Source organism: Ochotona curzoniae, unplaced genomic scaffold (genome assembly GCF_017591425.1).
Source record: "Ochotona curzoniae isolate NIBS_2020 unplaced genomic scaffold, NIBS_Ocur_1.0 contig_66, whole genome shotgun sequence".
Taxonomy (NCBI): domain Eukaryota; kingdom Metazoa; phylum Chordata; class Mammalia; order Lagomorpha; family Ochotonidae; genus Ochotona; species Ochotona curzoniae.
The window spans coordinates 27,686,176-27,713,944 of NW_024466512.1; the positions used below are offsets into that span (position 1 = coordinate 27,686,176).

At 45.0% G+C, this 27,769-nt stretch overlaps 1 protein-coding gene across 3 annotated transcripts; it reads right to left on the reverse strand.

Annotated features, from left to right (window-relative positions):
- Positions 1-12,953: 12,953 nt before the first annotated feature.
- SLC35G1 (solute carrier family 35 member G1) lies at positions 12,954-22,529 on the reverse strand. Of its 3 annotated transcripts, none has more exons than XM_040992443.1 (3): positions 22,397-22,529; positions 18,158-18,335; positions 12,954-15,813 (listed from the first exon to the last, which is right to left on the reverse strand). In XM_040992443.1, the coding sequence occupies exons 1-3, from the start codon at positions 22,527-22,529 to the stop codon at positions 15,075-15,077; spliced, it is 1,050 nt and encodes a 349-aa protein (XP_040848377.1). In that variant the 3' UTR covers positions 12,954-15,074. The 3 variants fall into 3 exon arrangements, with proteins under 3 accessions (XP_040848377.1, XP_040848376.1, XP_040848375.1); XM_040992442.1 differs by having other exon boundaries at positions 22,346-22,529; XM_040992441.1 differs by having other exon boundaries at positions 18,158-18,338; positions 22,346-22,529.
- Positions 22,530-27,769: the final 5,240 nt, after the last annotated feature.

The window sequence follows — 27,769 nt, forward strand, 5'->3', positions numbered from 1 at the left end:
ATCCCAGGGCATTTCAGTTCACAAATGAATCATTATTTAACTTACACTGTATACTAGCCTAGAGTGTTTTCTTAATAGGAGGTGTTCAAGAGTCACATTTTCAAGCAGCACATAAGCCACCTTGCACTTATTAATGAGTGCTCAAAACAGACAGACTTTGCATTTTCAAAATTTTAAATCCATTTTTCAACACAATTCAGGTTCCAGACTCCCACATCAACATCTACCTGAACTTCCGGCTTGTCAGGCCACCTGTAAATTTTGGATCTGCCAACCCACACAAAACCAAGAGCCAACTCCCTACAACAAATAGACTGAGTCTGTCTTCTTCCTTTCCCTCCCTTTCTTCTGTCTCTTTCCTAGGTATGAAATATGTATCTGCACACAGAGAGTCATGTGTTACTTACTAGTGGGGATACAGTCCAAGACACAGCATTAGTGCCTTGACACGTGCTTGCCTCATACAGTGCACCTGCACAAAGCCAGGGGCAGCACCGCGGCGCAAGGGTGTCTGGACAGGTGAAGCCCACTGCTCGTCAGCATGATGCTTGACTGAATTCTGCAGGCAGGGGCGACACAACAGTGTGTATCTAAACACTCATACGCAGGCTTTTTGCTTAATTTTGATTTACAAACATGTGAATAATAAATTGAGTTTAGACATTACAATGGTTATGCCCTACAATGTCATAGGAATTTTTGAGCTCCATGATAATCTTATAGAAACACCACTACACAACTGCACTTTTAAAAAGTTCATGGAAAACTGAAATTAAAACACAAGTTTAAGGGGTGTTTAGGTGCTGCCTGGCATGTCCGTAAGCCATGTTAGACTGCCTGGGTTCGAATCTTGGCTCCATTCCAGTCTCAGCTTCCTGCTTATACACATCCAGGGAGGGAGCAGGTGATGATTCAAGCACTTAGGTCTTTACCATACATGTAGGAGACCCAGATTGTATTCCGAGCTCCTGGCCCAACCTTGACCCAACCCTAGCTGTTTCAGGCAACTGGGAGCAAACTAGTACATGAAAGATCTCTGCATATCTGTCTCTCTCTTTCAAATTAAGAATATATTTTAAAGATGTTTGATAAAAGCATTTAAAATTTTATTTTTATTTGAAACGCTGAACCACAGAGGAAAAAAAGCTTACATCCACTTTCCAAATGGCTGGGCCAATCCAAAGGCAAGAGTCAGGAACCTTCTCTAGGTCTCCCACATGAGTGAAGGGGCCCAAGCACTTGAGTCATCCTCTGCTGCTTTCCCAGGCCATAAGCAGGAAGCTGGATCAGAAGTGAATCAGTGAAGACAAGAACTGGCATCATGTGGGATGCTTGCACCACAGGAGGAAGCTTAGCCTACCATGCCATGGTGCCAGCCTTTAGTGCAAGGAGTATGAAATCCACCTTCCTCTTTTTAAAGAAGTCTTTGAAATGCATGTTATTTTTTAAAAGCTACATATGGATTTCAAATTTTTTTAAACAAAAAACTTGGACATTTTTATAAAAATAAAAGTTTTTATTTGAAAGACAGAACTACAGACAGAGGGAGAGGCAGAGATCTGCCATTCACTGGTTCCCTCGACAGAGGATGGCAACAGCCAGTGCTGGGCCTGCCTGAAGCTCAGTGCAGGGAGCTTTATTCAGGTCTCCCTCATGGCTCATGGGCCCAAACACTTCAGCATATTTCACTGCTTTTCTCAAGGCCATGAGCAGGAAACTAGACGGAAGTGGAGCAGGCAGGACAGAAACTGGTGCCCATATGGGATGCCAGCGTTACAGGTGGTGGCTTTATCCGCTATATCATAACACCAGCTGTCAACTTACTTCTTTTTAAATTATGAGATACACTCTTTATTAAAAAAAAAAACACACACACACACATTGGGCCAGTTGCTCTGGCCTAGTGGCTAAAGTCCTTGCCTTGAACGTGCCAGGATCCCATATGGGCACCGGTTTTAATCCTGGCAGCCCTGCTTCCCATCCAGCTCTCTGCTTGTCACCTGGGAAAGCAGTCAAGGACAGCCCAAAGCTTTGGGATCCTGCACCCTCGTGGGAGACCTGGAAGAGGATCTGGGCTCCTGGCTTCGCACCAGCCGTTGCAGTCACTTAGGAAGTGAATCATCGGACGGAAGATATTTCTCTCTCTCCTCCTCTCTGTATATATCTGACTTTGCAATGAAAATAAATAAATCTTTAGAAAAAAACCATCACTTTATTTATTGATGGGAGAGACACAGAGAGAGTGCATGCACTCTTACCCATGGTTCACTTCCAAGTGACTGCTACAACCAGTACTGGGCTAGAGTGAAGTTAGGAGCTCAGATCTCAATCCAGGGTATTCAGCATGGGGGGCAGGAACCCCACTAGCTGACCTATTACTGTGTTCTCCCAGGGTTTGGCTGAGCAAGCAGCTGGAGCTGGGTATCATACCCAGGGACTCCGGATATGTTAAATGACTGTCCTAGCCTCTAGATTAAATGCTTGTCCCTAACATTGCTTTCCAATTCAATTTTTCCTTGAATTCGTTGAGTATTCACAAATATGCAGTCTGTCACTGAACAAAGTGTCTTTATGCTGTGGCTCATGGCAATATCTTCTGTTCTATAGAAATCCCTGTCTTCTACGGGAGGTTGCTGGCATTGACTTATTGATTTTTCAACTTATTCCTTTAACACTCAGCAAATCTGGGTGAAAGGTAATGGGAATTCTTTCTACAATTCCTGCAGTGTTTCTGTACTTCTGAAATTATACCCAAGTACAAAGTTAGAAGAAAAGCAAAGTTTATTTGAAAGTCAGTTGGAACATGACTCGTTTCTCTCACACATTCACAGAAACTTCAGTAAGTTTCTGAGGTAGCCAACAAGTACTCATTTCACATACAATATAGCTGAAGTACTGTGTCCTCCCAAAGGGATCAGATGGGAAAAGTGGCTGCTATTTCAGTAGTGATCAGCCAGAAGGAAGAACAGTAAAAGAGAAAAATAGATTTGCTTAGGAAGAAAAACAACTGCACAATTGTTTACTCTTCAATTGCCAACATGAAAAACTGCAGTAAAAAAAACAGCAGTTGGTGGATTGAAGACAGAGTGGCAGACACAGAAGAAAGATGGTGGGGTGATGTAACAGGAGGCAGGAGAGTTTTAAAAGAGTTTTGTTTGATTTGGTTTAACCAGAAGAAAGTTGAGCATACTTAAAAGCTGAGGGGAATGGAGGTAGAAATGAGGAATTAGTTAAAATTATACCAGAAACAAAATACATGAGGAAGGATGGGGCTTTAAGTAGTGGTGTTTCGATTTTATATACCACCGAATTTCAAAAAATCTAATCATATGAAATTGTTCCTTTTTATATTTGACAAATGAAGACAAGACAAGCAAAACTATCTAAACAATGACTATCCATGATTGTCATTTCTTCAGAAAGGAGAAACACTAAATGCAGAAAAGGCACAGTGGACCCTCTGACCACATCTCGCATGATGCTGTTTACTTAGGCTCTAGCTTTCTTGGGTTAGTTCTAGCTGAGCACATATCAGCGTTTGCATCCTCCCTGGTAACCTGTAGAGGGAGGGGTGCACTTCTTCACCTCCTCCTGAGGTCGGCTCTTCCTCTGACTCCTGTCACTCTGTCTTCATCGCGGACTCTGACCTGCCTCCAGGGAGCACCCACGGAATCTGTCTCTACCCACTTCATGGAAATCACACTTACTGCCAGGTTTGTGATTATTTTTTTATATCACCAACTCTGCTCTTTGTTAATGTTCAAGCTCACTTCCCTTTCTTAGTGTCGTTTTTCTTCTGTTCTTGCCTTGCCCATCACTTCACCATTACTTCTCAGAGAACTTTCTAAATGTTGGTGGGAGATTTGCTGGCACCTTCATCAGCCTCTCTGTCTCAGGTGTTCTGTGTCTCTCGCCTTCCCAGGGGACAGGGGTCTGGCTGCACACTGCACTGGTAGGACTGGTGTTTTACCTCTGAGCTTCCTGTAAGCTCTTTCCTGACCTGGGACTGCTGGGGTGAAGTCCGAGACAATTCATCTCCTTTTATCTGCATCTAACATCACCTAGAAAGCGCTCTGAGTCCAACAGACGCATGCATCGTCCCTAAGCATTAGCTTTTCTGCTTGTAACACAGGGAAAAAAACCAACCTTCAGAGGTTGTAAGATTTGTCAAGTCCTGTCACAGGGCAGGGCTCAAAGGATAGTGCCCATTTACAACTACGGCTCTTTCTAGCACTTTCTAGAACGGTGTTATCAAATCTGTATCATGCAGCCACTGTGATTGGTCTCCACTTAACCATAAATCACACACCAGGCTTTGAAAGTTGAGTATGGCAAAAAGGAATGCAAAATCCTAGTAACTGTTTATATGGATTATAGGTTGAAATGCTATTCCGGCTCTATTTGCTTAATAGAACTTATCATTATAATTCATTTTAGCTGTTCTTTTTCACATTGTTTAATATGGCTATCAGAAAATTTGGAACTGCCCGTGTGGTATGTATCATCTTTCTTTGGGAGACTGCTATTGTAGAATCCTGATTACTGTCCGTGACAGATAAGTTGCTTTTAGGATCCCTCTTGAGATCATGCCTGGCTATGATTCCACTGTCCACCTGACACCCTGCTGAGGATGTCATGTTGTCTCTACCACATATCTGGCTGTGAACATTGACTCTGTATTATTTCTTGCCTTTTTCCCCACATGCTTAGCGGATCTGAGACTACAGGAAACAGGATACGCAGAACTCATCAGGGAAAGATAGGATGGACATCCCACTGAGCCTCAAGAACAGGCATTCCATCAGTGAAATCACAACTCACGGCTGATCGTGAAGTGATGAAAATCTAGTTGCTCAGGGTATAAGCAGCAAATACTGGCACTGATGGATTGATTTTGGGTTAGAACAAACTCTAACTTAATCACAAGGAAGGATGTAATTGGAAGGATAGCGGGGATCTCTTGACAGAACACTGGACAATGGGGCATCAGGAGGGTCAGGGCCTGATGCAGCCACAGGAATCCATAGCACTCAGGGTCTGTCTCTCCAATGCCAGCCACTGCACAACACAAGAGTGCAGTCTATTCTTGCAACACGGCTCCAGACTTACATCGACAGTGAACAATCCTACTGTTCTCAGCTGACAACATGGGCTTGCCCACTTCTCAGGCCACTGAGTGCAAGATTCTGCATTCCCAGACGTACCAAAACCATGGTACGTTTTGACAGTTCCCCAGAGCAAGCAGATGATAGATCATGTGATATGTTCACCAAGTTCTGTTTTTTCCCCATTTCCTGAGCATAAAGGAAAACCTTGCTTCCTTTCTTTTTTTTTTTTTGTTCAACTCAATGGGATGTCCACAAAGGTGATGTTCTTCATGAACAATGCCACATGAGTACAAAAATCTTGGCAAATTTAGAGGTTATGCGGTAGAGAAACAGGATTATAGGGTGGAAAAAGCTGGAAGCCTGAGACTCCACTAAAAGGAGAAATACTATGAAGAGATAACAACTTATATCATACCAGAAAGGAACTAGGGAACGCAAGCTTATTGTTCAGAGCCAGCACTGCGGTGCCCTGGCAAAGCTGCTGCCTCTGCTGCAGGAATCCCGTATGAGCACAGGCTGAACTGCCTGAGAGCTTCAGTCCCTTCCATCCACATGAGACCCAGAAGGAGTTCTCAGCTCCTGGCTTCAGTCTGGCCCAATCCTGCCTCTTGTGGACATCTGGGGGATTGAAAGTAACTGGAAGATCCCTTTCCCCTCTTTCTTCCTCCTCTCTCTCTTTCTGCCTTTCAAGTAAATAATAAAACAGATCTTATAAAACAACAACACCTTTCTTTTTCAAGTATTTTAGGGCAGGTACTGTGGCACTGTTCAGAACACCTCTATCTCTTCCTGGAGTGCCTGGCACTGAGTCCAAGTTCTTCCAATTCAGATCCACCTTCCTGCTAATGCATGTGGAAAGCAGCACGGTGACAGCTCTGCCGCTTGGGCCCCTGCACACACATGGGAGAACCAGATGGAGTTCTTGGCTTAGCCTAGGCCTGGGCACTGGGGGAGTGAATCAGTAACTAACTGGGAGTTTCCTGTCTCTGTCTTTCAAACAGATGAAAATAAATAAATAGAGCCTGGCAGCGTGGCCTAGCGGCTAAAGTCCTTGCCTTGAAAGCCCCAGGATCCCATATGGGCGCAGGATCTAGTCCTGGCAGCTCCACTTCCCATCCAGCTCCTTTCTTGTGGCCTGGGAAAGCAGTTGAGGATGGCCCAAAGCTTTGAGACCCTCCACCCATGTGGGAGACCCGGAAGAAGTTCCTGGATCCTGGCTTCGGGTCGGTGCAGCACTGACCGCTGTGCTCACTTGGGGATTGAATCATTGGACGGAAGGTCTTCCTCTCTGTCTCTCCTCCTCTCTGTATATCTGACTTTGTAATAAAAATAAATAAATCTTAAAAAAAGGAAAATAAATAAATAAGCATTTTTTAAAAAGCTTCTGAGATTTTTGGGGTTGTGTGTTAGGGCAGCTAGCGTAATTACTTCCTCAAAACAGGATATTATCTCAGGAAAAGGGATGATAGATGTTGGGAACAAATTCTTTCAGAGAAGAGTTGCAAACACCAGAGACACAAGTCTGATATGTTTAGCAATACCAATTTTATTACTATACAATGATGAATATAATGGTTACAAGGGAACCAAGTGTTTAATCTTTGGATTAGTTCATTTTCTTCTGCACTTATGGTATAATAGTAGCAAATTATAAGTGCATGGTTCCTTGACACATGGGGATGCAGAAACAAGGGGTGCTGATTCTAGAACCACAGTGTTCAATGACACCAGGACTTACCTGCTTACTTAGTCGTTCAGTCATTTTTCTTCCAATGGAGTTTGACAGTCCCTGAAGCCAGAGGCACACAAATGCAGGACACACATGATCCATTTTCCTAGGGTGTCAAAGACTTGGGAATAAAAACTGAAATAACTAAATGGGGAGCTTAAAATGCCATCTTTACAAAGCTCCCATGTGTATTGTTAACCAGCACACAAAAGTTTGTGTGGATTAAAGCAAAAAAGCAGGAAACCTCACAGTTTTACGATCAGCGCAAACAGCTTCAGTCAACAGCATCGACCAGGAGCTTGATGGCTTAAGTTTAAAGACCAAGGCTCAGATATTCATGCAGCTACTTCTAAAAGTCTGTGGCAAATGGAATAAAAGATACACTTATTTGAGTACAAATATTTTTGAAATCCTTCCATAGCTTCTTCATAGCAAACACTTTCCATTAACTTTCAAAGATCCCTTGTTCAGTCACTTGCCTTCTCCAAGTTTTGCTTCTCCAGTAAAATGAGGACTGTTGGCAAGGACTCGAGGGACCAGAGCACTAAATACAGGACAGGAGCTGCCACAAGAAGCACACTAGAGGGTGGTGTTGATGTTTGCTGTGGTTAAAGCTCTGCCTCTAGGCTCTTCTCAACTACTCAGGGCACCTTAGGGGAAGAAAAGCTGGAAGTTCACCACACTGCAGCCTCTCATCTCTCCACAGGGCTAGGCTTCCCACAGCCACTGCTCTGTTTCCAAGGCTAGGGAAGTTTGGCTGACTGCAGCTGACCCAGGATTCACTTCTGCATAGCTCTGAGCTTTGCTCCTTAGAGACCTCAGGAGATCATCTCCTGCCTAGGTTCTTGGTTCATATCTTGCCATAACCCACGCATACTGATTACACAGTGTGCATGAATCATTTCCACTTGTGCATATGACCAAACTTGGATACTTCCTTGCAATGACTGTGATCACATATTTCTGTGTGCTTCACAACTGCTGATTAGTAGATTGGAGGAAATAAAAGCAAACACCACCTTTAATTCTGTCGCATACAGTTCTTCCTACTTGAGAGGAAAGGATGCAGAAAGGCACACTTATCCCCAAAATCTGAAGTCAGCAACAGTCCTTTCACTACAGCAACAAACATCAAAGTAACTGTGTTGCATTCTAGCCCATGGGGTCCTGGGAAGGGCAAGGTTTTTGAGGTCAGGGAAACCTAGTAGGTAAACCTGTAATAGTACAAGCTGGAGACTGGAGTTTGCCAGCAAGGCATTTCCAGTCCACCTCTTTGAATTTCAGTTTCTCGGCTGGCCTTCCTCCGAGTCAGTGAGGCCTGAGTAAAACAAAGAAACTGTAGAAAGGTATATGTTGTTTGTATTTCAATGCTAACATCAAAGCAGGCAATTCATCTTCTAGGTAAGATGCGTAAGCCCAACCTCAGAGGACTGGGCTCGTCTCCCACTCAGGCTCCTGCGCCTAGCTTCCTGACAGTGCAGACTCTGAGAAGACAGAGTGACGGTTCAGGTAGTGGACTTCCTGCCACCTATATGGGAGAACTTGAGTTTTCAGCTCCCAGCTTTGATCCTGGCCCAGCCCTTGCTGTCACAGGTATTTTGGAAGTAAATCAACAGATGAGAGCTGTCTCTTCCTTTCTCTGTCTCAAATATTGTTTTTAAATGCTGAAATTCAACTTTTCCTTTATATTTCCTTCCATCATGGAGCCTAATGGGAATTTATGTCTTACCTATAGAGTTAAATAGGCGAAAGAGGAGGCAGTGAAAGTAGGTTAGCTAGGTGAGCCAGGGTGACAGTCAAAATTAAAGCAATGAAAATCTCTCTATGCATGAATGTATGGGATGGGTGATGGTGCCCGCAAAAAGGTCACAACAATTCATAGTGTGTGGCCAGCATTGTGCAGTGGGTTAAGTTGGCACCTGTGACGCCAGCATCCTACATGAGTTCTGGTTTGAGTCCTAGCTGCTCCAATGCCAATGCAGTTCCCTGCTAATGTGCCTAGAGAAATGAGAAAAGGATAGCCCTAGTACTTGTGACCCTGCCCCGACATGGGAGACTCAATGGAGTTCCAGGCTCTTGACCTGGTCTGGCCCAGCTCTGACCCTGACGGTCATTTTGGAAGTACACATACAAATAAAACCAAAGCACCTAAGTAGAAGTGAGACAAACAACTTCCTATGATGTTGTAGTCACGATGCAACTGGATCACTTCTTTGCTCTTAGAGCCAGATAACTTGGAATTCTTGTACAGATTTAGTTTGTTGACTTCCCAATTCTAAAATGGAACACCACATCAAACACATTAATTGACAGATGGATAGTTAGCTTCACTTTGGGTTATTAGTACATCCTGAAGAACTTCGCAAATTTGGGGAAAGGTTTAATATTATTTATTTGTTTATTTATTTGTCTCAAGCTCAACAAATACATCTGTGAAATCTGTGCTTCTCAGGGCAGGCATTTAACCTAGCAGCTGCAATGCATGTGTCCCATACAGGCAGTCTGGGTTGTATTCCTGGCCCTGGCTGTGATTCCAGCTGCCTGCTAATGTGCGTGCCCCTGGGTCACTGCCACCCACATGGCAGACCTGGACTGAATTCACTGTTCTCAGCTTCCGCCCACTGGCCACTGTACACATTCAGGGAATGGGTGAGAGCTTTCTCTTTGCTTCACAAACAAACAAATTAAAAAAAAATCTGTGGTTCTTAAACTTTTTGGTCTGGAATCCCTTCACGAATGTTGAGTTTCTCAACACTACTGAAGAGTCTGAAGAACTTCTGTCTTATGTGTGCTATATGGATATTATTGGAAGCCTAATTTAAAAACATTAACAAATAATTCTATGTTCAGATAAATAACATTTTTATGAAGTATAACTATTCTCAAAAAAAATTAGAAGAGTAGCATCATTTTATATTGTTGCCCATCTGGCTTCACGGATGACTGGATTCCTCTATCTGTTGCTACAGTCAACTGCTTGCAGCAACACAGGTCTTGTAGCTCTGCAAACTCCAACATCTAAACACTCATGCATGAATGAGAGTAAATGGGCTCATGACGTTCTCAGTACTAGCATCAATATAGTTTTGATGTTGCAAGTTCCCAAAAGCATCTTGAAGACTCTCAGAGGTTCCCAAGCCTGCTCGGTGTCAGTAGATCAAAACCCTATTTTATTATACTTATCCCCTATGTACTTCATTTTTGGTCAGTTTTACCTGTCATAGACTGAGAAAAGCCTCGGAAAATGTTCTATTTGCTGATCTTTTTTTGTTTTGGCATGTTTTGCTTTATGTAATTCTGATCACCTGTAATTTGATATATATGCCTTCAAGACAGTTGTAACTTACTTTTATATATATATCTATATATATATTTCTAGTGGCTTAAAACAATAACAATTACCTTATTATTTAAAAACCTGGGAAAGTCTTGTCTCTGACATGCAGAGCATCAGTTGGGGGGGCTCACCTGGGCACTGCGGGGCTCTCTCCCCACATTCACACGTCTGTCAGCAGAAGCATCCATGCGCTGAGGCTGGGGACATGGTCCTCTCCGTGTTGGCCTTTCCACGTGGCCTCTTCAGCCTTCCTCGCAGCAATATGGTGAGGTTCCAAAGGGACACAACACAAGAGAGAAAAAGATCAGTTCATTTGGAATCAGGCTTGGAATTCAATTCTCATTTTAACATGAAAATATGTAAAATCTCCACAGGGTTAACATGGTGGCACAATAAGTGGCAGTCTGCAACGCTGGCATCCCACATGGGCAGCAGTTTGAGTCTGGGCTGCTCCACATTCTATCCAGCTCTTTGTTAACACATTTGGGAAAGCAGCAGATAATAGCCCAAGTGTTTGGGCCTCTGCATCTACGTGTGAGACCTGCATGAAGCTCCTGCATCCTGGCTACAGCATGGCCTGGCCACAGCCAAATGAGCAGATGAAAGATCTCCATCACTTCCTCTTTCTTTGCCTTTCAAATAAATCTTTAAAAACAGAAAAAGAAAACCTCCAATGTTGTTACAGATTAGCTTCCATCTCTCTGATATGCTTTTGGCACATACAGCTTGCTATCAAAATCATGTTCAAGGGTATTGGATACCTGAAGTATGGCCAAATATTCACATTCTCAGATATGTGCCTCCCTCCAGAATGACTACTCAAGCCACCTCAGCGGACTGGATGCCACAGGATTCCCGCCCTTAGTGTGGTCTTGAAACTACACCGCTTACCTAAATACACTTTATCCTGCATAAGCCCACCTTTGTGCAAATGTAGACCTATGCTCTTCTGACCTCAGCCTGGCAATTCCTCATCAGTCTGGGACACCTCACTTGCATGCTGGTATTCATCTTTGGGTAGTTTCCAGAGTCATGAACATTTAGCTGGAAAGACCTGGATTCTTTCCCTTAGGAGCGACACTTGCAGAACCAAGAGGAACCTTTTCCTGTGTACCAGGCTTCTGTGGTAGTGCTCCTTGCACTGCCTTGATACCAGATACGTCTGCTCCCTTCCTGCTTTAAAACCATCTCCCGCCTCTCCAATTTCCAGGAAGTGATGGACATGCACCAGGTGCACGGCCTATCCTTTGAGTTGACTGTCCAAGTCCAGTTTCAAACTTAGTGTTCAAATACACTAAAACATGAATGAGTCTTTGTGAATCACAGAGAATCCCTGACACGATCCTGCTGAATAGGTACATATGATTGCTATATTAGATTTGTACAATACGGGGACCACAGAAGAGTATGCTTGGGATGGTGGTCAACCCTAACTTGTTTAACCTATATCTAACAATCAGCTCCTAATGCCAACTAACCATGGATCTATACACACTTCTACCAGAGGCCACAGGCAAGAACATGTGGCTTTCCTCCCACTAGATTATTCCAAAAATACACAGAACTTAGGCCTGTTTTCCCTCTCACAACCAAGTGCAATACTCAACAGTGGACCAACACTAACACCAGCTGGAAAGACTTACAAAAGGCGTGGTGCCTCTTGGCAGTCTCCCTCACTCAACAGCAGGAAATCAAAGCTGTAGAGCTTGGTGCTAGGGGCTGAATGAGGCTGCACTCTGAAAGACATGTTCTATGGCCACCAGCAAGTCAGCCCCAGGATCTGTTAAGGTCTTCATTGTGAAGACTCAGTACTCTACTCCAAGATATTAACCACAGTTCAATACTTTCATGTTTTTAATCTTTCACTGCGGGCCTCAGATCCTCCTACAGAACTCACTGGTAAGATGGATTGGGAAAACAGCAAGTGTATTTGGGAAATGAGGAAAAGAGATAAAGGTACATGGAGTGATTGCCCAGCCAGACATGATAAAACCATTCTCAGCTCTTCAGATGTTAGACTCCTAAATCAGTGCTTCATCCTCTCTTCAAACGTGGGTTATGTGGATGAGAAGCAAGAGATACTGAAAGAAACAAAAGCTCTTGCTAAGTCATAGGAAGCTAACTGGCTTCAGAGGGTAAGAGAAGAAAAATAGGGGAGACACAAAGGAAGGCCACCACTGATAAATATGTGGTTAGTAGAAAGACTGATCTGTTAATCAAACTTGTGTTTGGCTGTGGAAACTCGGGTTGGAGAAGTGGGAGTAAGTTCAAGTGAAGAATTAGCAAATGGTGGTAGGCAATTAGCACCTCTGTGGCTTCGTGAGAGTCAGAGTAATAACAACAGCAGAGTGGGGAAGATTAATCTAACATGGAGACAAGGACCACAGTTGAAAATCTCTGGTGTGAGGTGATGTATATTGGACTAGGATGGTAGAAAATGGTGAGCAAAGAATGAATCCACGAGATGACACTGGGACATAGTAACAGGTCAGTTGTGAGAATAAGACTAGTTCAAAGCCACTCCAAGCTCTGAGGCTCTGTTAGAATGATGACTTTACTGGAACAGAAGGTCACTGTTTCAATCTTGGAGGTGTTGGATTTGACGTTGACAGCACAACAGGGACAGATGTAATGTGACTCGAGATGATAACCCAGCTGAATGGCCAGGAGTCATCTACAGAAATTAATTTCTAACACATGAAAAGAGAAATGGTCATTGCAAATGGAAGTAACTTATACTGGTTTAGACTTTCCATAATCAGAAAGACCAACATACTAATTTTTATATTATTTTATTCATACTTACAAAATAAAAACAATTTATCAAGTTTTTTCAAGATATAGAAAATATAATCTTTACAAAACAAACAACACTCATAATTGTTAACAATACATCCTTGTGCACACCCTGGACACTGCAAGTGTTCAAGATTCACACCCTGCAAAAGTTGGGAGAAACATTTTCTCCATCTTGAGTCATACAATGTGACATTCAAGTACTCGGGTCATACTGTTGAAATAAAACATGTCTCTAGCATATAGATCCAAAGGGATCTTAACTTTCCAAATCACATGTGTGTTTCTTATATTAAAGCAAGCTAAAGAACTGGGAGAGGGATCCCTGAGAGTTCACTCAACAAAGGCAACGCAAGAAGTGGTTTAATTCCCTGCTTTATCATGAAAACCCAATTTGGGCGTGTCTACAATTCCAATCTGTGGAGGGTGGCTTCCCCAAGAGGACTTCTAGGATATCTCTGAGTTCCAACATGCAGATTCTGCAATTATCTATAAGATGACTCACCCAAAAGGACTTCATTTAGGATTTGCCAGGTGGTATTAGATAAAACCAACAGGCCAAAATTTCTCCCCATGGGACTGTGGGAAAAGATCCTTTCTTACCAAAGCCTAAATCCCTAAAAACAAGCTCCCCCTTGCTTTGGAGGAACTGTGGCAAGCGGAGGGGACATTATAATCTGACTCTTCAGGCTTAAGATAATAGTAACTGTTATATTTGACATGGCAAGAGCTAGGGTCCCTAAAACCCTCAACAACAAAAGTTTCCTGTGACAAGGAATCATTTTCCTGTAATCACTGCATCCTCATTAACCTCCCAAGCTTTTCTAGATATTAAATTCTTTATTACCCTGATGAAGTTCCAGCTACAAAATGTATTACTTGAATTCATGGTTAGCCTTGACATTTAAAATCATCTTGCTAGACTAAAATTTGACAATTTTTTCTATGAAATAAACTCTCAAAACTGATTAACCATGGATTCATAAGTCTATATATTTGGTATATAAGATGAAAACAGCATCATACAATTTCCTAAAGAATAAAGACTATAGTTTAATGGTACCATTGTACCTTTTCAGTTTGCTAAAAATTAAGAGTTCAAACTTCTCTAAGCATTTTATTTAGTTGATAAAGGGAGGTATCTATTAGAATGAACCTTATGAAACAATAGGTTTGGCAAGTTGAAATGGCAAAATTTTGGCAATTTCATGTCGTTCAACCTAGTAGGATCCTGAAAGAATTGCATTTGGCATCACACAACAACTTCAAAGAAAATCCACTTCTCTATTGAGGAGGAAACACTTGAGGAGGGGATGGGCACACTGGCCACACCAATCTCTTTCTTTTGCTGCAAAGATCTGAAGTCTTGGGAGTGCCAGCGAAACGTACTGCAGTTTTAAAAACCAGAGGACAATTGCAACCACAAAATGAAGGCTTCAGTGATCAAAATCCCACTGAAACAGAAAAATATTAGCTAACTTTGGCAATTTAAAGACTTCAGGAAAATACATAAATATCCCGGCATTAAAAATAAAAGGCACAAATATGAGTTAACAGGATGATCATTTATAAAAAAAAATCCTTAAAAATAAGGCCAGTTCATTTGCACTATTTACACTGTTGGTTAGGCACCTATTCTAATTTTCAGCTTTGGTCTCCTAAATGGAACTATGTTGCAAATTGCACTGCCAACATAATACTAATTATAGCAGCATAATCGATAGGTTTCTTAGGCTCCATAATGCTAATACCTAAAATTTCTTTCTCACCCATACCACACCAATTCCAAAAAATATTTTTAAAGTCACATATTATTAGTCATAAAAACTTTAGTACCTTTTCTTCAAATAATGAGCTTTCCTTTTACCACAAGACAAACCTGAACCAAAATAAAAGCTACAAAGAATTGCTAAGCCAAAGAGACCAGCTATTCTTCACTAATTAAACACATATCATATTCAAAAATGGTACTTTATTTACAAAATTTATTGGATAAAAGTCAATCAATAAATGCAGATTTTCCAGTTGTGTGTGTGTGTGTGTGTGTGTATGCTGTCATGTCTGAAATGGGTGACAGTTTAAAAACAAAATCAGCAATGATGTTTCATTTGGAATTCTGGATCCATTTCCGAGTGGCTGCTCCAATACTACTGGCTACCACACAGAAAGCACCACCCACTGTCCACCATGATGGCATATCGTTAAAGAAAATGATCTGAAAGATAAAGGCAAATACCACATCCATTGTCCTCATTATTGCTACATGCCCTGCCTTTTCTATCTGAACTGCTTTTGTGAGAAATATCTGACCCCCCAAACCAAAGAGCCCGATGAGGATGAGAAAAAGTCTGTCTATCCCACAGGGGGGCAGACTCCACCCTCCTATCACGAAGAGGACAATGACACTTTCCGTGAGGCCAATGATTACGTAATACCAGATGCTCAGAAAGTAGTCCACAGATTTTCCCATTTTCCTGAGGATAACTAGAGTCATGGCAGCGAACACAGCACTTGCAACCGCTGCTAACGTGCCCAAAAGACGGACTGTATAGTTTCCTTCTGTCCCGGAAGTGTTGGAGCCAAACAGAAATGGTGGTCTCACGATAAGAATCACTCCAACGATCGTGAAAAAGGTGAAAAAAGCATCCCACAGGCTATATTTTTCCTTGAGAAATATCCAAGCAAACAAAGCCGTGAACACTGGGCAGCTAAACGTGATAACTGTGGCATCGGCGAGGGACGTTGTCTTGTAAGCATAGTATAATAGGATCATGGCGGAAGAACCAAGGAGTCCTCTGAGAACGAGGAAAATGCGTTGATCTTTTGGGCCTATAAACCCAGTTCTGTAAATTCAAATGAAGAAATGCATATTAAATGAATTTGGTATTTTTTCAGTTAGAAGTTTCAATTAAAAAAACAGTTTTAAAATGACTAGCTATGAAGCAATAAGGGAATAGTAAATTATAATAGCCACGAGTATTATACAGCTTGTATAAATATTTCCTCTATTTGGTATATATATTCTTATATTTGGTGTTTACTATAATTAATGGCATTAAAGTGTCCATACTATAGGCAGAAACAGTTCAAAGGAACTACAAAATAGTAATAATTCAATACATATGAGATATTCCCTTATGTATATTTCTCTGCATATGCTTGCAAGACAAAAAGAATGTCAATCATGGTCATACTTTACTAGTTGGGCTTATACATAACCTCCCTTCCTTATAGGCTTCAGATTTTCTGTATCAAGATCCATGATTTTTGTAACGAAGAGAATTTAAATATTTAGCTGTGCTGTGTAAGGACACTTGGTTTTGGCTATTGTGCACTCCCTATCTGGTGACTTTTTCTATGAAAAAACTCTTAAAGCTGACTTTAGCTATATGGCAGTTATGTTCTCATGAAAGAATGAAAAGACAATGAGGAAGCACATGTAGTCTTCTGATGGGGTAGTTACTTCAGCTTCTGGGATAGAACTCAGCTTCTCTCCAACTGGGCATTCATCAAGCACTTACTCTGTATGAGCACCTCACTTGGCACAGCTCTCTGACTGGATCTGTGCCAGAGCCAGCCTCCATGCGGGCATCATGTAAGCTGGACAGGGACACCCCTGGCTACCTGAATTAGAAAATGAGGCTTTCTTTTGGCCCCGACTTGATAAGCATGATAAGGATACACAAAACGGGACAAAACAGATGAGGGCCAGAGGTTTTCAGAAAATCACTCCCCACCCTTTGCTTGAGATCGAGAAGAAAATTCTCCTGGTGTCCTTCCCAATGCTTTTATTCTAAAATGGGGGAAGTGATTATTTTTTTTTAAGATTTATTTATTTTTATTGCAAAGTCAGATATACAGAGAGGAGGAGAGACAGAGAGGAAGATTTTCCTTCCGATGATTCACTCCCCAAGTGGCTGCAACGGCCAGTGCTGCACCAATCCAAAGCCAGGAGCCAGGAGCCTCCTCCAGGTCTCCCACGTGGGTGCAGGGTCCCAAGGCACTGGCCCATCCTCAACTGCTTTCCCAGGCCACAAGCAGGGAGCTGGATGGGAAGTGGAGCTTCTGGAATTAGAACTGGCGCCCATATGGGATCCCAGCACATTCAAGGTGAGGACTTTAGCCACTAGGCCATTGCGCCGAACCCAAAAGTGATTATTTTGTGCTCTGCTGCCACACATGGAAATGCATGAAGTTTTACCATCATTTCCTAAAATACTGTGACATGGCCACACATAATGCAGAATTTCTGCCAGTGTTGACCTTAGCAAATTTTTATTTTTCCACCCAGGCCTCAGGATATAGACTGAAATGATTCTAAATGAAATCTTTACTGTGCTATGATATACAAGGGAACTTTAGGGGACAGTGGCTAAAGTTGTTAATCTGTGGATTAAGTATTTTTGGCCAAAGAAAGAAAATAAGAAACTATTAGTCACCAGGGTCCCAACTGGTCTCCTTCCCAGAGTTCGAAGTATGTGGAGGGAGACCCGGTTCCAGCTTGGGGAGGGTGAGGTGGGGAGAGTATCCAGGGAAAGGGAAGAGAGATGGAGTGAGGAGAGAGAAGAGAGGATACAACATGCTTCCAGATTCCAGAGTACTCAGACCTACATTCACCCTTACTCGGTCCTTGCAACTACCTCGCAGGGCCACGTCCACGGAGCACCATTCCCTCCATGTCACAGGTGTGGGCAACAAATACAAAAGTGGCTAAGAAGGCCTTGGTCCAGGACGCCCTGTGGCCTTTTGGAGAAGATCAACGTCTTATGACTATAACCTCAGTCTACCCTGGTAAGAGGTTGTTTTCCAAAAACAGAAACAAAAAAAGTTCAGCCATTAGAAGACACTATCACTCCCTTTCAAGTTATCTTTTCCAAATATCATTTATGCCAAAGGAAAGAAAGGAGGGTGGGATAAGATAGGAGCATTTATACAAGGCAAACTTTGTTTGTGAAATGGGGGTGGTGAATGACTAAATCCCTTTGTCCTCCTCTGCTGGGCATGTGGCTGTGCTAATGGGGGAGTTCTTGTGGGTAGATCTGGATATTTGTGACTTTCTGCTACTCTGAGACAAGAACATGGGAACTGATAAATCTGATACCACAGATACTGCATGGCAAATAACTTAGTTGAAAGACTGATACACATTTATTGAAATCTTCTACTTCGTAGTTAAGACATACTTACTTTCTGTATATTAAGCAAGGGATAATAACTAGCATTTGGAACACACATCGAAATGCACTAAGTTCTACAGCATGGACGTCTTGCACTTTTTTAACAAATAAAGAGCCCACTGAGAAAAGGAAGGCAGATAATAATGTGTAAAACAAGCCAAGTCCAGGACAGGGTGCTTTCTTCTTGGCTTCTGAAAGAGATCAAATTTTGGTTAGTCCTTGCTTCCAAGTGTACGTTTTAGCATTTTCACTTAGAAACTGGGGAAAGTGGAACAGTGTCACCGGCTAACAGAGCACACACGTCACTGCCTGACACACTCATTCTCGGACTCGGCACGATTTTGCCCATCGGTAACAAGGATCCTGGATGTGGGCAACAACTGAAACCTGCACCTTGGTCAACACTGTTTCGCCCTATGAAACGTTCTTCCTGACTCACTCCAGAATCAATCCTCCTCTTAGTCCAGGAGTAGTAGAACACCTGGCCGCTTGAGAGAAAAAAATTTAAGAAACACCTGTCAAGGGCCCGGCGCGATGACCTAGCAGCTAAACGCTAGAACGCCTTGAACGCGCCGGGATCTCATATGGGCACCGGTTCTAATCCTGGCAGCTCAGCTTGCCATCCAGCTCCCTGCTTGTGGCCTGGGAAAGTAGTCGAGGACAGCCCAAAACCTTGGGACTCTGCACCCGTGTGGGAGACCTGAAGAGGCTCCTGGCTTTGGATTGGCTCAGCTCCAGCCGTTACAGCCACTTGGGGAATGAAGCATCAATCAGAAGATCTTCCTCTCTGTCTCTCCTCCTCTCTGTATATCTGTCTTTCCAATAATAAATAAATAAATGAATCTTAAAAAAAAAAAACCCTGTCAAGACGGCAAGTGACAAACGGCTATCGTTGGACACCTTCTCTCTGGTGAATGCGGCTGCATAAAGAATGTGCCCTTTTCTGGAACACAGCCCACAGCCGTGTTACATGCTGGCTGATAGTCTGACCTCCCCCAGCACACCTGGGAGCTCCTCCAAGGCTGACAATGTCTGCTCCCTGGTTCATAGCTGGCACGTGGAAGAGCCTGAATATTCAGTGAGGGAAAGAAGCGGGGAGCCTTGTGAAGGCCTGGAGTCCAACACTACGGATGGCAGCAGCATCGGGAGGGCTCTCTGTTGTGTCAATCTGAATGGCTAGCCAAACTTACTTGGCCATTGTTCACAATGCATCTTAAGGGTCGGAGCTGGCCCATCTATTCCTCTCATTCCCACGTGCTCTGCACAGAATGGCTGTCCATCTAACCCCCTTTTCTTGGCTTAATCTGAGCCAGAAAATACCAAGTACCCAATAAATGGATATCAAATGATGTGAACTCAGAACTTTGCTTTTGTCTCTTCTTGAATTTTACATTTCCTGCCATGGGAGCTGAATCTGCTTTGAATCTCACTCCTGCGACTTTCAGAGAGCCAAATGGAGCAGTGTAACAAAGATATTTCCTAAAAGATAGGCCACGTATTGAAGACTGTATCATTTTTATTTTTCCTTTTGGGAATCGAATACAAAAACAGGGGGAGGATAAAAAGGAAACACAACTGCCCTCATCAGTTAGGGACATGGTGGAGCCAGAGGGCAGAAGACGTGTAATTACAGGGAACTGGGATTCTCCTTTTGACCTAATGTTCATCAGCTGTTGAACAACGCTGCATAATCACTTTTCATGCCCTTCTCTGATAACTGGAAATTCCAGTGTCCTCATGTTCACGTCCCTTAGGTACCTTTGTCCACCAGTGGGGATCAAAGGGTGATGCTGCAGTTTTCCTGGGACTATTCTCTGGCCTGACCTTTGTAGCCAACGATCTATTCTCAGGGGAACCTCCGCCTTTTCCTGCCTAGGTGCCCCACTGGAGAGGTGGCATCAGGGCACGCAGCCGGCACTCGTCAGGCTCGCCCGCAGCCTCTGGTCCTGTGCCGCCCTTCCGTGTCCACACGTGGCAGACACAGACCGCACAGGGTGACTCAGCCCATGAGAAGAAAGCTTCAGAAAGCACTCGCAGGTCCAGCACCTCAAAATACATGCCTTGGCTGTGGTCAGCCTCACAGCCTGGCTGCCGAGATTTGAGAATTCATGTCCAAGTGAAAGTTTTTCTTCAAAGAAACCCAACCCATCCTGAGAGCCTCCACCCTCAGACAGACACAATGAGAAGATCCAGGACACACACGTTAAACACTTCCCTGGTCTACAGTTCAAGGCTTTTCTCCAAAGTAAACTGGCTAGTTTTTCTCCTGGAATATCTCACTGTGGTATTTTAACTCTTTTAAACTAGGGTTTTAACACTTTCGGGGTTCAATGGCTTTTTCCGTTTAAAACACACATAGATATATTTTCTTTAGGTTCAGTGCCTTCTGGCTTGGGACAAATGTGAGAGCCCTGAACTGATACTCTAGCAAACCTCAATCTCTCATCGAATAGTAATTTTAATTCTGTCAGTGGAGACCAGCAGGTGAGGAGTATAATCCAAAGAGGCCTCTGCTTCTGAAACGGATCTCTTCCTAGCCCGCAGCAGGCCTAAGGATTCAGCAACCCTGAACAATCCACATGAAGTCCGTGGCCCCCTGTAAGTGACCTCAGAGACGATGGACAACCACCTGAGTGAGTAACTCCTAACACTAATTCCCAAGCCCGCCCAAGTCACTGAAGCAGAAGCTGGGGGACAATCAAAGCTTGGCCGAGCTAGGGACCCCACCAACACGACAGGTCTTAAACGCTTCCCCACACTAAATGAGGCACGGGTCTAAGCTGGTGTCTTCCCACTTTCATCTGAGACCCCCACTGGCTCTAAGTCTGGGATAACTGTGGACTGTCCGTTAAGGAATTCCAAGAATGTAAAGAATGTGGGTTACACTCTCAACCTCAAGTTGAATGAGTTTTGTTGGGGTAAATCAAGAGGAGGCCAAAAGGACAATGTCGCCAAGTTCAAGGACAACAGGCCTGTGAGTTCAGGAATTTCTGCGGCAATCTAGTTTTCAGAGTATTTGTACGGTGAGTATTACTACTGCTTCGTGTCACCAACTTTTCTCTGACATCCAAAGAGACCCCACACGTTTCTGGGATGCAGCGGCTTACACGGACCTGGCATTCTGCACACCACAGTAACAGGGGCAGCTTGCAAAGGTCTGTGAACACTCACTCCACCAGAATGACATCCAGCCACCTGGTGCTAGGGGGAGAGCCCGCCCTCCTCCAAGGTTGCACATCTGGTCACCCTGGCAGGGGGCCAGCCAGCTGGGCAGCCACCACAGGCTCAGGCATTAAATGATTAGAAGCCTGCTACTGCTGCTAGCATTTTAGCGCACTGGTGGAGAGTCATCTTCCCAGGGTTTTTCCTAAACTGGGGGATTTATGCAGCGTAAGGATGAGGCAAGGGCGAGAGGCCCCAGGTCACTGTCGGTAGAGGTGGGGTAGAGAGCAGCTGCCCTAAGCGGAGACCTGCCTGAATCCCTCTTCATTCCAGGGAGCCAGCCTGCCAGGTGAAGGGGCTTGGGCGGGCAGGTCTCTGGCAAGCTGAGATCCTAATCCTGGGGCTACCCACACCTGCCTACCCTCTCACCCACACAAGCCAGATGCTGGAAGAAACTAAAAAATCCAAAGCTCTCACCTTCCTGAGCCTCACTTTCCTCAAGTGTAAAAAAGGGGGGTGGGGGAAGGTGGGCAAACTCAAGGGCTCCCCACTGGGGACAGAGGGTGGAACCGGGAAAAGGGAAGCCGAGTTTCTGTGTCAGGTGCTAAAAACTCGTATCCCAAACACGTTAGGAACCAAGGGAGGGTCCCACTCTGGCTTTCCAGGACTCTGCACTCCAGACTTCCCCACTTTCCCTTTAGGAAGCGCCATGCACCATCCACCCACATCAGGGGTCCCGGTCAGCGGCCTCCCCCGCTCGGCCGCTCCCGCTGACCCGGGGCAGAGCACGCAGGGCTGCACGCTGGCCCCTGGGTCCCGTCCGGGCGCCCGCCGCCTCCCAATCCTCCCACAGAGCTCTTGACAAAACTTTCTCCGGTCTCTGCGCCGGCGGGGCGCGCGGGGGCTTCTGCTTCGGCAGCCCACCCGGGGACAGACAGACAGTTCGTGGCTGGTTTTCCCGAGCGCCCGGGAGGGCTGGGAAGTGGGGACACGGTAGGCAGGCGGAGACCCACGCGGGTCTGCAGCGCGTACTCACCCGGCTCCGCGCGCGAGCAGCACGGCGAGGAACGGCACAGCCAGCACCTGCCGTCGCCGCCGGGCGTCTCCTCAGCCTCCGCGGCCGCCGGCTCCTCGCCCGCGCCCGGGGCCGCCTCGACAGTCAGCGCCAGCCCGGGTTCGGCCACCTCGCCGGGCTCCCCGGCGCCGTCCTGGGACCGCATGTCGCGCGGCCCGCACTCTCCCACGGCCGGCGCGGTGTGTGGAGCCGGAGCAGCCGCCGCCGGGCTTGCCCCGCGCTTCCGGCAGGCGGCGACAGCCGGGCGCATGCGCGCGGCCCTCCGCCCCTCCCCAGGGACCGCGCGTCTGTCCTCCGATGCCCTCTTGGCTTTGAGCTCCCGGAGCCTCCTGCCCACAGGGAACACCCTCCGCCTCCTGGACAGGCTGCAGAGCCCACAGCTGGCCCGGAGGCTTCCATTCCAGTGCTGTGGTCAGGTTAGACGGGCCAGTGGGTGGGAGCCGTCCTTCCCAGGGCACACTGGACGGCTGTGTCTCCCAGCCACAGACAGGGAGGGACGCTGGGTCCCCAGCCAGGTGCCCACGGGGTCTGTGGCCGCCTCTCGGGCGTCCCAACGGGAAAGAGTGGGAGTTTATTTATTCTTGTGGCACGGCATTCAGCCCCTTTGGGGGTGTCCTGAAGATTTTACAAAGCACACAGTCTGTCTCCACAGAAGCAGGGTCTCGCTCTCTCTGTTTTCCCATTGCCACTCAACTGGAGAAGGCAGAATTCTGCTGGTTTTAGGTTAACAATAACCACAAAAGACAGTGTGTGTAATTCTGCATCTGCACGACAGAGTAGAACCCATGTGTAACTTTGCAATAATTAGCATGCGGTTTTGTTAGCTCAGAAGTCCTAGTTTGGTCAGAGGTAAGATTTAAATACTCTGATGGAGTCAGACCCAGGAAAATCAAACAGCTGTGTTGGGGTCCGTGCAGTGAATGTGGGGGACAGGAAAGTGTGAAGAGTATTGTTCCATTGCAGGCAGGGCCGCAAGGAACTTCCCAGTGCATGGCAGGGCCCAGTGGATGTCTCTACAATCAAATGGATGCAACTCCACCTTCCTTTGCATGGACACTGGGCCACCCTGCGGAAGAACTCTAATCCATTCAGGCATTGTTTGCTGCTGTGGAGTTGGCTTTTTTTACTCAGTGTGAGCTTGGAGGTTAATGTCAATAATATAACAATGTCTTGCAAAAGGGCCTTTTATTATTCATACTGTCTTGGTTGTCCCCATTGACCTTATGCTAATCATGGGACCTATATTTAGGATTTCATTCTTTCCTTGATCTTTAGGTTCTCCTTTTCTTTGTGATACAACGTTGAGTTGTAGAATAAGAATTGTAGCAGGAAGTTCTAGAGTTATTAGGTGAAACAAATGGCAGAATTATCCTTAGAAACACCCATTTGACCTTGATGTAAAAAGTCTGAGACAGAGTTTGACTGCTTCTGTATAAATAAAGCAGACAGCTTTCCTGCATTGTCCATTATGATCATGAAATCGAAGTGGTCCATTTCTTTCCTCTTATGCCTCATCCACGCACCCTTCTCCAGTTCTGAACTCAGCTGGAGCTGTGTTGTTTATAGTTATGTAATTCTTTATTTTGTTGCTTGGTTTGAAAGTGGAAGCACAGTCCCTCGCCAAGGGTGAAGGTGTGTGAACTGTCCTAGGGCCAGTCTTGCAGGTCACCAGAGAGTGACGTGTGCTTCGGCTGTGGCCTGCAGCTGAACATTGCTGCACCTGAGGTCAGGAATCCTGAGATCTGGCCCAGAGTGTGTGATGTCAGGCGGTTGCTCTGGTATCCAAAGACTTGGCCACTTCCTTTATTCGAGATAAAATGCTTCCCTTTCTACTTTGCAGAACTGCCATACAAACGAAACACAGTGAAGGGGGGTAAGGCTGGAGGGCGGTAGCCTTATCCACAAAAAAAATTTTATCGGAAAGCCAAGACTTTTCTGGGTTGTGCTGAGCTTCTTCCGTGTTTCCCATGTGGGTGGTAGGGGCCCAAAAGCTTGTACCATCTGCTGTTGCTTTCCCAGGTACATTATCAGGGAGCTGGATTGGATCCATAGGGAATGCTGGAATGATAGATGGCGGCTTAATGCACTATGCCACAACATGGGTGCAAGGGCTTTTTTTTTTTTTTTTAACTAGGATGAATACATAGTGTCGCAGCAATGGACTTGGTGTATGGAGCCCATAATAACACTGGTGAACTCTGACTGAGGGTCAATAGCTGAAGTTTTTTTAGTGGCATCAGACTTTATACACCTGTACCATGAAGGTCATATGGGATAAGGAAGGAGGTATTGAGCTTATCAACAAAACCCATCAACTGTTTCTATACCTTTGTTTGGGACTCTTTTGTATATTCCACCAAATATTCTCATTCACATGCTATCTACTCAACTGTTCTCATATATAAATGATATGCATTTAGTTATACAAATGGTGGGTACTGTGATCTAGCCCCATCAGGCACATCCCCATCCCTAGCTTTAATGTGCACCGATGAGCGGTAATCAGCTGTGGTTATGCTAAGTAACCCAGCTCAGGTCTTCCACATGGGCTGGTGCATTGGTCTGACCCATCAAAGTCCACTGGCCTCTCCTATCCAAACTACCTGGTCTCTGCCCCCTCGCTTACCCGCAAGCACAGTGGCCTTGTCACTGGGACATCCTTAGAAGTCATTCCTCATCTTCAGTACTCTCCCTCAGTGGTCCTTCCTTCCCCTCATCCCCCTGCCCTTTCCCGGATCAGTCACAGTTCCTGTGCCCAGGAGTGCATGGGTTCCCCAGTGCAGCCTTTGGGCTCATGACTCGTGTGCTGTCCTGGGACTGTATTCCTCCACAGACCCAAGATACAGGCCCATTCACAGTTCCCCAAGCCTGGTCACCAACCCACCAGGCCAGCATGCTAACCATGGCTCTCCTCTCCTCTCCAGCCCTCCTGCCCCCTGCCCTGCCTGGGACCAAGCACCTGAGGAAACCCCAGGCTCACTCCTCCTGCCTAGACGTGTGCCCCCAGGTCCCCACACACCCCTACCAACGCTATCCCCCTAAACCCCTGCTAACCTGCACTCCCAGGATCCCATGAGCCATCCACCTCCCATGGCCAGTGCTACTGTGGGGTCAATAAGTTTTTTTTAAAATGCCAGGGAAATAACATTCAGGGAATGTTCCTAGACAGCTCATCAACCAGCCATGTAGGCATGAGCATTTGGCACAGCAATTAAAATACAGTTCAGAATGACTGCATCGCATATCCAAGTACCTGCCCATACTACCTCTACTTCCCGTCCTGCTTTCTCTTCCTGAGTACCTACAGAGGCAGCAGGTGATAGCCCAAGAACTTGCATCACTGCCAGCAACATGAGAGATGGAGTTCTCGGCTCCCAGCACAAGCCTGACTCAGCATTTGAGGAGTGAAACAGCAAATGGAAGATCTTTCTCTGTCTCTGTCCCTTTCTTTCTTAAAAAAATGAAATACAATGAAAAATACACCACGTCCAAACAAAACCAAAAAACCCAGCAATGCAGACCTAATGTTGAAGCAAGTCTGGTACTGTGTGTATGCTGAGGCATGCAAAATCTTTTCCCTAACACTGGCCATATTTTCCTCAATTCTGACTCATAATTATAGAGCGATGAAGAGCAGCATGAAAGAAGGAAATAATAGGAGGGATAAACACATGGTACAGTGTGTTCCAGGCTTTTGAAACTTTTCCACTAATGTATGCTCTAGATTAAGTGTGTGAACTTGAACTCTAGATATTAATCTCTTGAGATGGAGTTTGAAGCCCTTAACACATTTTGAAAGTTTCTTTAAAGATCTGCATTCTATCTTAAAATATATGCCAGCTCTTTATTCTGATCCCTAGTGTATTTGTCTTTATCTTTATGCCATTTTCCTGTAGCACAGTCAACTAACATTTGAGTACCTTAACATTGGACCACTTACAATTCTTAGCAGAAACAGGATGGGAAACAATAGAGACCAGGTCCTGTACTTCAATGGGAAGGAGACAGGGGTGATAGAGGGATGAATAAATGATGCTACCATGACCCTGTTAATGTGTTTCCATTGCTATAACAATAGAGTAGCCACAGCTGGGAGAATATAGGAATAAAGGTTTCTTTGGCTCAAAATTTTGAATGTTAGAAGTCCAAGAATGGGTGATCCCATTGATTGGCCTCTGCTGAAGGTCCCTTTGGCTACACCGTGTGGTGGGAGAGAGCAGTCACATGGGAAGACAAGAACCGGAGCAGGTAGGAGCAGTCTTGAAGACCAACTCACTTCACAAAAGCAGCATACATCCCTTCTGAGGGCAGTGCCCCTAGGATCCGGCTCCTGAAGCCCGCCACCTCTCCACATCAGTCACCACACCAGGGAGTAAGCTTGCAACCCATGAACGCTTGGGAGCCACAGTCTAGACCATCTCCAGACCAAACAAGTGTCTGTCGTTGTGCAAAACTGATGTTCTGTAAGAGTGGGTCTTGTGGCACATTAGACTTTCTGTTCTCTCCCCTTGAGGCACACTGGCCTGGCCTGAGTGTCAGGACGCTAGGCTGACGTGGCTGGGCAGCCCTGGAGGATCCCAGGGTTCACTCACCTCCCTCATCATAGCGTTGCAGCCCAGGCAGTGAGGGGTGAGGAGCACCTGGAGGTTTTGGGAGCTCTGGTGAGAGGGCTGTGGTTTTTTTCCTGATCTTCCTTGCATGCCTGCTCTACTCTATTCCCATGCCGTGAGAGATAGCCACTGCGTTGGTGATGTCTGATGCCCTAGGGAGTCTGTGACCTTTGAGAACTTTTCTTTGTATTTACATATTCTCTGAGAGTGAGCATGCCTGCACTGTACACTTGGCCTTCTGCGATACCACATAATCTACTTTAACCTCGGGTTTCATATGATTTGGAATTTGGATGCCACTCAGCCCTTGTTTTAATAATTATCAGTTATGACATTCTCAAAACATGCCAAGTACAGTTAAGTGCTTTGGTTCACTTTATTCCCAGGGAAACTGTATTAGGCAGTTCGGCACCATAATTACAAGCAAGGCTCCAGAGTCAGATTGTGCAAGCTCCAGTCCCGTCTGCATCTTCCAGCTGTGTCTTCAGACAAGTGATCACCTGGATCTCTCCACCTCTATTTTCACATCTACAAAGTGGAATAACAATACCATCTCCCTGCTATGAGGAGGAAATTAGATAAAACATCTAGACAGCACAAAATAGTACTCTTTTTTTTAAGTGTACATTCATTTTGTTATTCCCATGTTAGATGAGAAAATGGATGTGTCAAAATGTTTAAAAAAAAAAAAAAAGCTTGTTCAAAGTCCACTGTAGGGTAGAACCATAACTGAGACTGCCAGGCAGATGTCTCAGTGGGTGATCCAGGTAAACCA

Bases quoted from the DNA above. Each gene is read 5' to 3' on its own strand.
- SLC35G1 (XM_040992441.1), bottom strand. From the start codon at position 22,529: ATGCGGTCCCAGGACGGCGCCGGGGAGCCCGGCGAGGTGGCCGAACCC. The intron at 18,339-22,345 runs GTGAGTACGCGC...GATCTCTTTCAG, and splicing joins CTGCTCGCGCGCGGAGCCGG to AAGCCAAGAAGAAAGCACCC. The intron at 15,814-18,157 runs GTAAGTATGTCT...TTGAATTTACAG, and splicing joins CCTTGCTTAATATACAGAAA to AACTGGGTTTATAGGCCCAA.